Source organism: Pteropus alecto, unplaced genomic scaffold (genome assembly GCF_000325575.1).
Source record: "Pteropus alecto unplaced genomic scaffold, ASM32557v1 scaffold135, whole genome shotgun sequence".
Lineage (NCBI taxonomy): Eukaryota > Metazoa > Chordata > Mammalia > Chiroptera > Pteropodidae > Pteropus > Pteropus alecto.
The window spans coordinates 4,106,336-4,118,242 of record NW_006438076.1 but is presented as its reverse complement, the minus strand read 5'-3'; the positions used below and the strand labels follow the sequence as shown (position 1 = coordinate 4,118,242).

The window sequence follows — 11,907 nt, the reverse complement described above, 5'->3', positions numbered from 1 at the left end:
TAGATATATACATATAGATTTTTTTTGTGTTTTTTTTTTTTAATCCAGTTAAGCTCAAGTTTGCAAGAGAAATGAATTTATAGATGAAAGTATCAAAAGCGTGCACACAGCTATCTTTTGGCAATTTTGTCATTTTGTGTGACTGGACTTTCTAACAGGTTTATGATGAATGTCAATCAGGATTGAACACTGAATTCCAGCCTTCATTGGCACTTCAGACTGGAGTAGATCAAGAAGAAGACAAGAAAGAGGTACGTAATAATAATTCTTTTGGACATCAGTGTTTATACCATCATAGTATATGTGAGATTAGAAGCAATTTACTGTGTCCTATCACAGTAAAGGCTAATACTACAATTTATACAGATAAAGGCAAATTAATTACATTAGTCATTATAATACATTGAACTTTTCTTCTAAGCACCTAGGACTTTGGATACCTTGACGTAAAGTCAGAGATAGGATCCTAATCAATTTCCCCAGTTAGTGATATGTGCCACAATAACTTATTTAAAGGAAGTTTTAATTTATGACTTTCTTTTTTCCTTTTCAATCTGAAGTTAGTTTAAACCAATGGTTTTTAACACTGGCCATTCACCAAAATCAGATGTGGAGTCTTTTTTCAAAATACAAATGCCTAGACCCAAACCAGATATACTGAATTGATATCTGAAAAGGTAGGTTTGGGGCATCTGTGTTTTTAAAAACATACCACTGTTGATAGTGCTGTATCTTCAACGTTAGGAATTGCTAGGCTTTTAATAGTTTTTGCTAAAAGGACATGACTACTCAAAGGGCAAAAACATGTCTATGTGTATAGTAGTGCCCTTTGAGTAGCTTGTGTTCTTAAAAGAGAGCACAGAGGTATGAACATATACACACAATAGTAGCACTTGCTTTTATCTTACTTGTTCCCTTTAAAAGTATGATACTCTGATATTCCTCAGTCCTTCTGTCCTCCCTACCATGTTAGGCTAGGCTTAGAGTATGCTTTGGTGGTGTGGTTTTAATTTTGAAAAGTTAAAGTTCTATGGGACTTAAACTTGAGAATACAGAGTGAATATAGTATATATTTTATCATATCAAATACAATCTTTTCTTTAAGCGCTGTTGACAAGGGACTATATACTAAGGGCAAACTAAATTAGTACTTCTCTGATTTGTCCATAACATCTAATAGTTATGTAGATAGTTTATGAAGATATAAAGCTCTTCCTGTATGTGATATTATCCTGAGTCACCATAAATAGAAGGAAATTAAGGACTTAGTTCCATGTGACTTCTGTATCATATAGTTTTCTTGTCTAAGGCACAGGATATTTTCCTTCTTTGGAAAGTCCTCTGAGAGCAGAATCTTAATTTTAACTTCTTTCCTTTAGCGTCAAAGGCAGTACTTGAGATATAGACGACTTTTCATGGATATTGAAAGAGAACAAGTAAAAGAGCAGCAAAGGCAAAAAGAACACAGGAAGAAAATTGAAAAGTGAGTTCTTTGATCCTCCCTCGCTGTGATCCTTAAATTACCAGTTAAGATGATTTTGGAAGCTAAATTTTTGGCATAATCAGGCAGTGGTTTTGCCTTCTAATCTATGGTGGAAGCAACTCTTTTTGATTTGGGTAGAATTATTAAAAGATGTTAAGTAGACTTCATTTTTTTTTTTGGAACAGTTATAGGTTCACAGCAAAATTAAGCGTAAAGTACAGAGAGTTCTCATTTATCCTCTGCCTCTACACATGGACTGCCTCTCCTACTGTTAACATCCTGTACCACAGTGGAATATTTGTTACAACTGATAAACCTACCTGAACACATTATAATTTGTATTTTACATTTAGGTTCACTTTTGATGTGATAGATTCTTACAGGTTTTGACAAATGTATAATGACATGTATCCATCATTACAGTATCATATAGAATAGTTTCAAAATGGATCAAATCCCTAAAACTCCCGTGCTACACCTATTCATCTCTCTCCCTAATCCCTGACAACCACTGACCTTTTTATTATCTCTATTTGCTGTTTCCAGAATATCATAGAGTTGGAATCATACAGTATGTAGCCTTTTGAGTTGGCTTCTTTCACTTAATAATATGCGTATAAGGTTCCTCCAGTGCCGTTTTCATGGCTTGATAGCTCATTTCTTTTTAGTCCTGAATGATATTCTATTGTCTGAATGTGCCATAGTTTATTTATCTATTCACCTACTGAAGGACATCTTGGTTGCTTCCAACTTTTGGCATTTTTGAACAAAGTTGCTATAAATATTCATATGCAGCTTTTATGTGGGCATAAGTTTTTAACTCCTTCAGGTGGATACCAAGGAGTGCATTTGCTGGATTGCATGGTAAGAGTTTGTTTATTTTTGTTAGAAACTGCCAAACTTTCTTCTGAAGCTGCCATATCATTTTGCATTCCACCAGCAATGAATGAGAAATCTTGTTCCACATCCTCATCAGCATTTGGTGTTGTCAGTGTTTTGGATTTTGGTCATCCTAATATGTATGTAGTAGTATCTCATTGTTTTAACTTGCAATTCCCTAATGACATGTGATATAGAACATCTTTTCATGTACAGTTGACTCTTGAACAACGTGGAGGTGAGGGGCACCAACCGCCCATAGTCAGACACCTGCATATAACTTTTGGCTCTCCAAAATCTTATCCACAGGGGATTGGTTGTAGGACCCTGCCACCCCATGGGTACCAAAATCTGTGGATGCTCAAGTCTCTTGTATCAAATGGCATAGAATAATGCATACAGGCCCTCAGAATCTAGGGATTCCTAACTGCAGATGGAAAATACTGTTTTCCATTTGCAGTGGTTGAATCTACACATGCAAAACCTGGAGCTACAAAGGGCCAACTGTACATTTATCGAAAAGTATTCATGTATAAGTGACCTGGTCAGTTAAAATCCATATTGTTCAAGAGTAAACTTTACTTACTTGCCATCTGTATATCTTCTTTGGTGAGGTATCTGTTTAGGTCTTTACCCCATCTTTTAATTGGATTATTTGTTTTCTTATTGTTGAGTAATTAGAGTTCTTTGTATATATGGAGTGATAGTCCTTTATCAGATGTGTCTTTTGCAAATATCTTCTCTTAGTTTGTGGCTTAAATTCTCATTCTCTTGACATTATCTGTCAGAGAGCAGACTTTTTAATTTTAATGAAATCCAGCTTATAATTCTTTCATGGATGATGCCTTTGGTGTTGTCTCTAAAAAGTCATTACCGTACCCACAGTCACCTAGAATTTGTCCTGTGTTATCTTCTAGGATTTTTGTAGTTTTGTATTTTACATTTAGCTCTGATTCATTTTGAGTTAATTTTTGTGAGGAATATAATGTCTGTGTCTGGATTTATTTTTTTGCACGTGGATGTTCAGTTATTCCTGTATCATTTGTTGAAAAGACTGTCTTTGCTCCATTGTATTGCCTTTGCTCCTTTGTCAAAGATCAGTTAACTGTATTTATGTGGGTCTATTTCTGGGCTCTCTGTTCTGTTCCATTGACCTATTTGTCATTCTTTTGCCCATACCACACTGTCTTAAAAGGGAAACGATACCTATAAAAGACTCATTTTAGCTTTAAGGACACACATAGGCTGAAAGTAAAGGGATGGAAAAAGATATTTCATGTAAAATATCAAAAGAGAGCTAGGGTGTCTATCCTTTTATTAGACAAATAGACTTTAACTTAAAAAGGGTCACAATAGACAAAGAAGGTCATTATATAATGATACAGGTGTCGGTTCATCAAGACAGTGTAACAATTGTAGAAATTTATGTATCCAGCATTGGAGCACGTAAATATACAAAGCAAATACTAACAAAACTGAAAAGAGAAATAAACAGCAATACAATAATAGTAGGAGACTTTAATACCCATTCTCAATAATGGATATATCGTCCAGATAGAAAATTAATAAGGAAACCGTGGACTGGAACAACACTGTAGGTCAAATCCATCTAACAGACATATATAGAACATTCTGTCAAACAGCAGCAGAATACATAATCTGCTCAAGAGTACACAGAACATACTCCAGGATAGACAAGCCTTAACAAATTAAAGAAAATTGAAATTATATCAAGTATCATTTCTAACCACAATGATATGAAACTAGAAATCAATAACAAGAAATTGAAAAATTCACAAATACATGGAAACTAAGCAGTACACTCCCCAACAACCAATGGATCCAAGAAGAAAGCAAAAGAGAAATTAAAAAATAGTGAGACAAACAAAATGAAAACACAACATTCCAAAACTTATGAGATGCAGTTCTAAGGGGAAAGTTTATAGCTACACATACTTTTTTTAAGAAAAAAGAAAGATCTCAAACAGACTAACCTTACCCTCAAGGATAGTAAAAGAAAAGCAAACTAAGTCCAAAGTTGGAAGGAAAGAAATGATAAAGAGTAGAAATAAAGGAAGTAGAGAATAGGAAAAAATAGAAAAGATCAATGAAACTAAGAATTGGTTTTTTGAAAAGAAACAAATTTGAAAATCCTTAGCTACATTAACCAAGAAAAAGAAGAAGATATTCAAATAAAATTATAAATGAAAGAGGAGACATTGCAACTGATACCACAGAAACACAAAGGATCATAAGAGATTACTATTAACAGTTTTATGCCAACAAATTGGACAGTCTAAAAGAAATAGTTGAATTCTAGAAATATGCAGCCTATCATGACTGAATTATGAAGGGACAGAAAATCTGAACAGACCAATTTCAGGTATGGAGATCGAATCCATACTCAGAAACTTCCCAACAAACACAAATTTAGGACCAGATGTCTTCACTGGTGAATTCTACCATCGAAGGAAGAATTAACACCAGCCCTCCTCAAACTCTTCAAGAAAATAAAAGAGGAGAGAACACTTCCAAAATCATGATGAGGCCAGCATTAACCTGGTACCAAAACCAGACAAGAACAGTATTCCTGATAAACAGAAATGCAGAAAGTCTCAGCAAAATATTAGCAAACTGAATTCAACAATACTTGAAAAAGATCATACACCATGATCAAGTGGGATTTATTCCAGGTATGCAAGGATGGTTCAACATCCGCAAATCACCCAGTATGATACACCACATTACCAAAATGAAAGCTAAACATTATGTGATCATAACAATAGATACTGAAGAGGCATTTGACAAAACTCAACATTTTTTCATGATAAAAACTCTCAACAAACTGGCTATAGAGAGAACGTACCTCAACATGATGAAGGCCATATATGACAGTGCCACACCTAACATCATACTGAATGGTGAAAAGCTGAAAGCTTTCCCTTTAAGATAAGGAACAAGACAAGGTTGCCCACTCTTGCCCCTTTTATTTAATATAGTGCTGGAATTCCTACCCCAAGCAGTTAGGCAAGAAAAAAGAAGTGAAATGCATCTAAATTGGAAAGGAAGAATTAAAACAGTCACTGTTTGCATATGACATGAAATATAGAGAGAAAATCCTAAAGATTCCACCAAAAACCTGTTAGAACTAATTAATGAATTCAGTAAAGTTGCAAGATACAAAATTAATTTACAAAAATCAATTGCGTTTCTATACACTAATAATGAATTATTAGGAAGAGAAATTAAGAAAACAATCCTATTTACAGTAGCATCTAAAAGAATAAAATACTTAGGAATAAATTTAAGGAAGTGAAAGAACTGTACACTGAAAACTATGAAACATCGATGAAAGAAATTGAAGACACAAGTAAGTGGAAAGATATTCCATGTTCATGGATTGCAAGAATTAATATTTTTTTAGCTGCCCATACTACCCAAAGATCTACATATTCAGTGTAGTCCCTATTAAAATTCCAAAGGCGGAGATAGGAAAAACAATACTAAAATATGTGTGGAACCACAGATGACCCTAAAAGTCAAAGCATTCTTGAGTAAGGAGAACAAAGCTGGAGATATCATACTTCCTGATTTCAAACTATATTACAATGCTATAGTGATCAAAACAGTATTATATTGACATTAAAACAGATATAGATATATACATATATCAATGTAACAGAATAAAGAGCCCAGAAATAAGTCACTTAATTTGCAACAGAGGAGCCAAGAGTATACAATGGGGAAAGGATAGTCTCTTTAATAAATGGTGGTAGGAAAACTTGGTATCCACATGCCAAAGAATGAAACTGGACCCCTTTCTTACACCATAAAAAATCAACTCAAAATGAATTAAAGACTCGAATGTAAGACCTGAAACTGTAAAATTCCTAGAAGAAAACATAAGGAAAAGCTCCTTGACGTTGTTCTTGGCAATGATTTTTCAGATATGACTCCATAAGCACAAGCAGCAAAAGCAGAAATAATCAAGTAGGATTGCATCAAACTTAAAATCTTCTGCACAGCAAAGTATTTCATTTCAACAAAATGAACATTCAACTTGTAGGATGAGAGAAAATATTTGCAAACTGTATATCTGATAAGGGGTTCATTGCTGAGGAATTCACACAACTCAATAGAAAAAAAGACCAAACAACCCAGTTAAAAAATGAGCAAAGGACCTGAATAGACATTTTCCCAAGAAGACGTACAGGCGACCAACAGGTACATAAAAAGGTGCTCAACATCACTATCAGGGAATGCAAATCAAAATTATAGTGAGCTATCTCCTCACACCTGTTTAAATGGCTATGATCAAGAAGACAAGGAATAAGTGCTGGCAAGAATGTGGAGAAAAGTGACCCTTTGTGTTCTGTTGGTGGGAATGTAAATTGGTATAACCACCATGGAAAACAGTATAGTTATTCCTCAAAAAATTAAAAATAGGACTACCATATTATCCAGTAATTCCACTTCTGAGTATATATCCAAAGGAAATGAAATTGCTATCTCAAAGAGCTATCTGCACCTCCATGTTCACTGCAGCATTATTTGCAATAGCCAAGACATGGAAACAACCTAAATGTTTGCCAGCCGGTGAATGGATAAAGAAAACGTGGTATACATATATGTCAGCATGAAAAAATAGAAAATGCTGCCATTTGTGAAGATATGAATGAACTTTGAGGGCATGATAAGTGAAATAAGTCAGAGAAAGACAAATACTTTATGATCTCACATATGCAATCTAAAAAAGTCAAACTCAGAGAAACAGAATAGATTGGTGGTAGCCAGTTCTGGCAGTGGGCGAATGAGAATGTGGGTCAGAGGTGCAAACTTTCATACGTAAGTGAGTAAGTTCTGGGGATCTCGTATTGTGCAGCATGATGACTGTAATTATACTCTATGACATACTTGAAATTTGCTAAGAGAGTAGATCTTAAATGTTCTCACGTACACACATGCAAAAGGTAACCATGTGGGGTGATGGGAGTGTTAACTAACTTTATCGTGCTAATCATTTCACAGTATATATGTATTATCAAATCATCCCATTGTATACCTTAAAGTTATACAGTGTTATCTGTCAGTTTTATCTTATCGAAGTTGAAGGGAAAAATGTTGAGTTCCTAGGCAAGGACATCATCCCCTCTTATTCAGGTCTGAGAGTGATTCTGCGTTTATTCAGCAAATATTAATTTGGCATTTTTCATATCCTGGTGCTGTCCTGGGCACAGGCAATACAAAGATTTAAAAAATATGTTTTTTGTTTGTTTGTTTCTTGAAGAACTCATAATCTAAGTTTGATGGGAGAACAGTTGTATACAAATAAGTAATATAATTAGTATAATAGAAGAAGTAGGTACAGAGTCCCTAAGATCACAGAAGAGGGATTACTATTCATTCTGGAGAGTTAGAGAAATTTTTACATTCCAGTTGGGCCTAGATGGTTAAATGTGTGTTTACTGGGGAAGTGGATAGAGATGGAGAAGTAGAAAAATCAATATAAACTGTGTGAGGGTGGAAGAAAATAATAATATTCATGCAAAGTTTATAATATTCAAGAGCTTTCATATATTTTCTTGTTTGGCTCTTTAAACCTTTAAAATAAACATTTATTGAGAGCCTACAATATGCCAGGTACTGTACTATATACCGAGAATGTAAAACTTGAATATGTGGCAGGGTAGTGGTTCATAGTACAAGTTTAGAATTAAAAAAACTTAGATTTGAATTTGCCACTTATTAGTATTAGTTCTGTAACCTTGAGCACATTTCTTCACCACGGAGACTCAATATTCTTTTTTCCATTCCTCAGTTTTATTGAGATATTATTAACATACAGCACTGTATATATTTAAGGTGTACAACCTTAAATGATTCGACTTAACGTATGCTATGAAATGAATAATGCAATAACTTTAGTTAACATTCATCATCTTATATAGATACAGAAAAAAAAAGATTTCCCTTGTGATGAGATTTCCTTGTGATTAAGGTCTGTATTCTCTAAACAGCTTTCATACATCAGTATTGATTATAGTTGTCATGTTGTACATTACATTTCTAGTCCTTTGTAAAAAAATTTTTTTGTTAAAGTTTAGTTGGCATGCAATATAAAATGAGGATTATAATGCTTATCTTCTAGGTCGTTGATAGAATTAAGTGAATAAATGTATCTAAAGTAACATTGTATTTAAAGTAACATTATATCATAAAATCCCAATAAGCAATACCTATTACCACAATGATGATGATGGCAATTATGATGATAATGCTTCTGCTGCTGCTGGTGAATAGGATAAGCACCAAGAGAGACCAGACAATTGGAGAAACAGTGACAAGAATAATAATTATAATGCTACATAAAAAGTGAGGCAGGGACAGTCTAGGGAGGTCAGGAAAGGCTTTATAGATGAGTTTATACTCAAGCTAGGTCTTGAAGGACAAATTGGAATTTGCTAGATGGTCAAAAAACTTAGTATGAAAGTATAAAGAAATGTCTGGGAAACTGTAACCTTGGGGTGGCTAAACTGGTGGAAGCGAAGTGGCAGAACGGCTTTGATAAAGCTGTTGAAAGATTTTAAGGCAGAAGATTCTAGGAAGATCACTCCAGCAGCAGAATATGAAATGGTCTGGAGAGGATAGAAAAAACTAAGGCAAAGAGTCCAGTTAAAAAGTTATTATAGTAGCTAAGGTACAAGATGATGAGGGCATTGGAACAGAGAGTCATATATTTAATAAAATTTAAGAAGTAGAATCCATGTAACCCAATGATCAATCAGTTGGGTTTGGTGTTGAGAAAGGAGTCAAAGGTAATTTCCGATTTTCTTCTTGGATAGCTGAATGAATGGTAATACCGTTAACATAGATAGGGAGTGCACCAAAGAACAGATTTGACCAGAAGCTAGTGAGTTCAGCTTTGCACATTGAATTTGAGAAGCCTGTGAAATATTAAGAGAGGGCTGACTTGTACATTTTTTGGAAATAAGGAACTAGAGTTTTGGGAGAAATAGGAACTAAAGATTTCTTTAGGAATTTTCAATATATGTTTCAATATGAATTGGGACCAAGCACAGAACTAATTCTGGGGAAGAGAGAAACAAGCAAAACTTCTAGTCTTCAGGAACTGAATTAAGAAAACTGGAGATTTGAGGGGGAATCTCAAACACTTTACCAGTTTTCTCCTCAGGTCTAAATTTGTGCTAAAAAGAAGGCTGAAGGGCTAAGTTGAAAACATCTGGAAACTGGAGAGAAATTTTCTTTAGTTTTATCATGCTGAGGAGATACAGAATTCAAGCCACACCATAATGAGGTAGAAGAATAAGGACCCAATATACCAAGCTTTCAGTTGAAAGCCATGAAGAGAGCTATACACTAAGAAGATGGTCTAACCAACTGTAAAAGCCTTACCCAAACTGCAAAGCAGCCTTGATTCTACTGAGTGCTTTATTGGATTAAAGTGATGAACCCTGCCCTATCTGCCTAGCAGAGAAGGGGTGAACTCTTTCTGGTCATAGATAACATCATTTGGAGCCTCTAAAATTTTTTAAAACAATATTTGGCATTCAATTAAAATTTTCTAGGCATGTCAAAAGATAGGACCAGAGGACCAAAAGCCAAGAGAAAGAAGGGACAGCAGAAGCAGACCCATAGGTGACACAGATATTAGCGTTAGCATATAAGTACTTTAAAACAATTGATTAATATGCTCAAGTAAATAGAGGAAAAGATGAGGAAAATAGATGAAAATATGGAGATTTTCACCAGAGAGCTGAAATCTAAAAATGGAAGCAAATAGAAAGTCTAGAAAAGAAATATATCTTAAAATAGGAACTCAGTAGATGCACAATGAGATACCTATTTATATTCACTGGAATAGCTTTAAAAAAAAACCCAAAAAACTCACTTTAACAGTACCAGATATTGGCAAGGATGTAGATTAGCTGTCACTCATGAATTGGTAGTGAAAGTGGAAAAGAGCACAACTACTTTAGAAAACTGTTTAGTATTTTATATAGTTAAACACACATCTAATTCTGTGACCCAGCCACTTTACTGCTAGATATTCCCTCAAGAAAATGAAAACATATTCGTAAAAACACAGAACAGTGATAGAACATATTATTTTCAAGTGCCTATGGCACATTTATCAAAATTGGTCATATCCTCGGTTACTTTTTACAGTATTGTCTCTGGTTATAATGATACTAAGCTAGAAAGCAACAAGCAGTATATTTTTAAAGAATTCTGGGTCAAAGATAAAATTACAACAGAAATTAGGAAGTACTTTGAAGAAAATAATGAAGATAAAACATTAAAACTTGTCAGATGCTTAGAGGAAATGTTTAAGCTTTAATTGCAATTTATGATAAAAAGTGAAAAAGACCAAAAATTAATGTTTTAAATTTGTATCTTAAGCTGGGAAAAAATAGCAAGTCAAACTAGAAGAAATAAAGAGAGCAGAAACAATGAAAAGTCAACAAATGTGCCATGGAGAAAATCAACAAAGCCAAAATTGATTCTTTGAAAATTTAATTTTGCAAGGGATATATCACTTTTACTAATCAGTAAAAAGAAAAGAGAGAAAACACAATTTACCAATATTAGGAATGAAAATGAGCCATTACCACAGAACCTAGTACCATTAAATGATAGTCTGAACTTTACAGTAAAAATATGATCATTTTGATGAAATAGATAAATGCCTTTTAAAAAATGAAAATGGATGCAAGAAGAAACAGAAACCTGAGTAATCTCATATCACTTAAAGGACTTAAGTCAGTTAATTGAAAATCTTATCAAAAAAAGAAAAATTCAGGCTCAGGTCCAGGGTCAGATGTCTTCCCTAACGGATTCTTTCAAAATATTTCAGGGAAAAATATCTCTAAGTTTTACATAAGCTATTCTAGAGAATAGAAAACAGGAAATATTTCCCAAATAATTGTAGAGGCCAGAATAACCTTAATACCAGACTGGCCAAGGGCATTACAAGAGAGCAACGTTACAGACTTACTTCTCTCGTGAACATAAATGTAAAAATCCCATGTAATATGTTAGCCCAGTGACCTTTGAGGGGCACTACTGAAGGCCCTTGTCCTTGGAGCTTCTGCCTGAGCCTCTGCCTCGTGCCCCAGAGCAGCTTCTTAAATACCCTTGAACTTCTCCCAAGCCATGGACCCCATGGAAAGAAAGCTTTTTCAACAGAAATGATGATGAAAAAAAGTGACTAAAACATTCCAAGATGTTTAAGAATGTCTTTGGATGATAGAAGTAGATCATTTTTTTCCAATTCTTTCTGCATTTCTTAATTTCTCAATTTTTATATCATGAGTATTTTTGACTTTGGGAGCCTAAGCAATATCTACATTGTAAGGGGCTCCTTGCTGCTGAATACTCTGTTTATTTTTTAATAGAGAAATGTTTGTCTGTCAATTCACTAATGAGAATGGTTTTCCTGTGAGGTGTATAATAGTTCCTCTGGTATGTTTTATTGTCACATGCTTTTTATCCCCTTTGAGATGTGTTATAATATTATTTTCCTT

General features: G+C 34.1%; 1 protein-coding gene across 9 annotated transcripts in view; it reads left to right on the top strand.

The window, feature by feature from the left end:
- CCDC15 (coiled-coil domain containing 15) overlaps positions 1 to 11,907 on the top strand; it is a 65,160-nt gene that overhangs the window by 35,216 nt on the left and 18,037 nt on the right. For all 9 annotated transcript variants that reach the window (XM_025049149.1, XM_025049152.1, XM_025049151.1 and 6 more), the window contains 2 exons: positions 159 to 251; positions 1,380 to 1,483. In XM_025049149.1, coding sequence (XP_024904917.1) covers positions 159 to 251; positions 1,380 to 1,483 — 197 coding nt within the window. The remainder of the gene's footprint in view (positions 1 to 158; positions 252 to 1,379; positions 1,484 to 11,907) is intronic.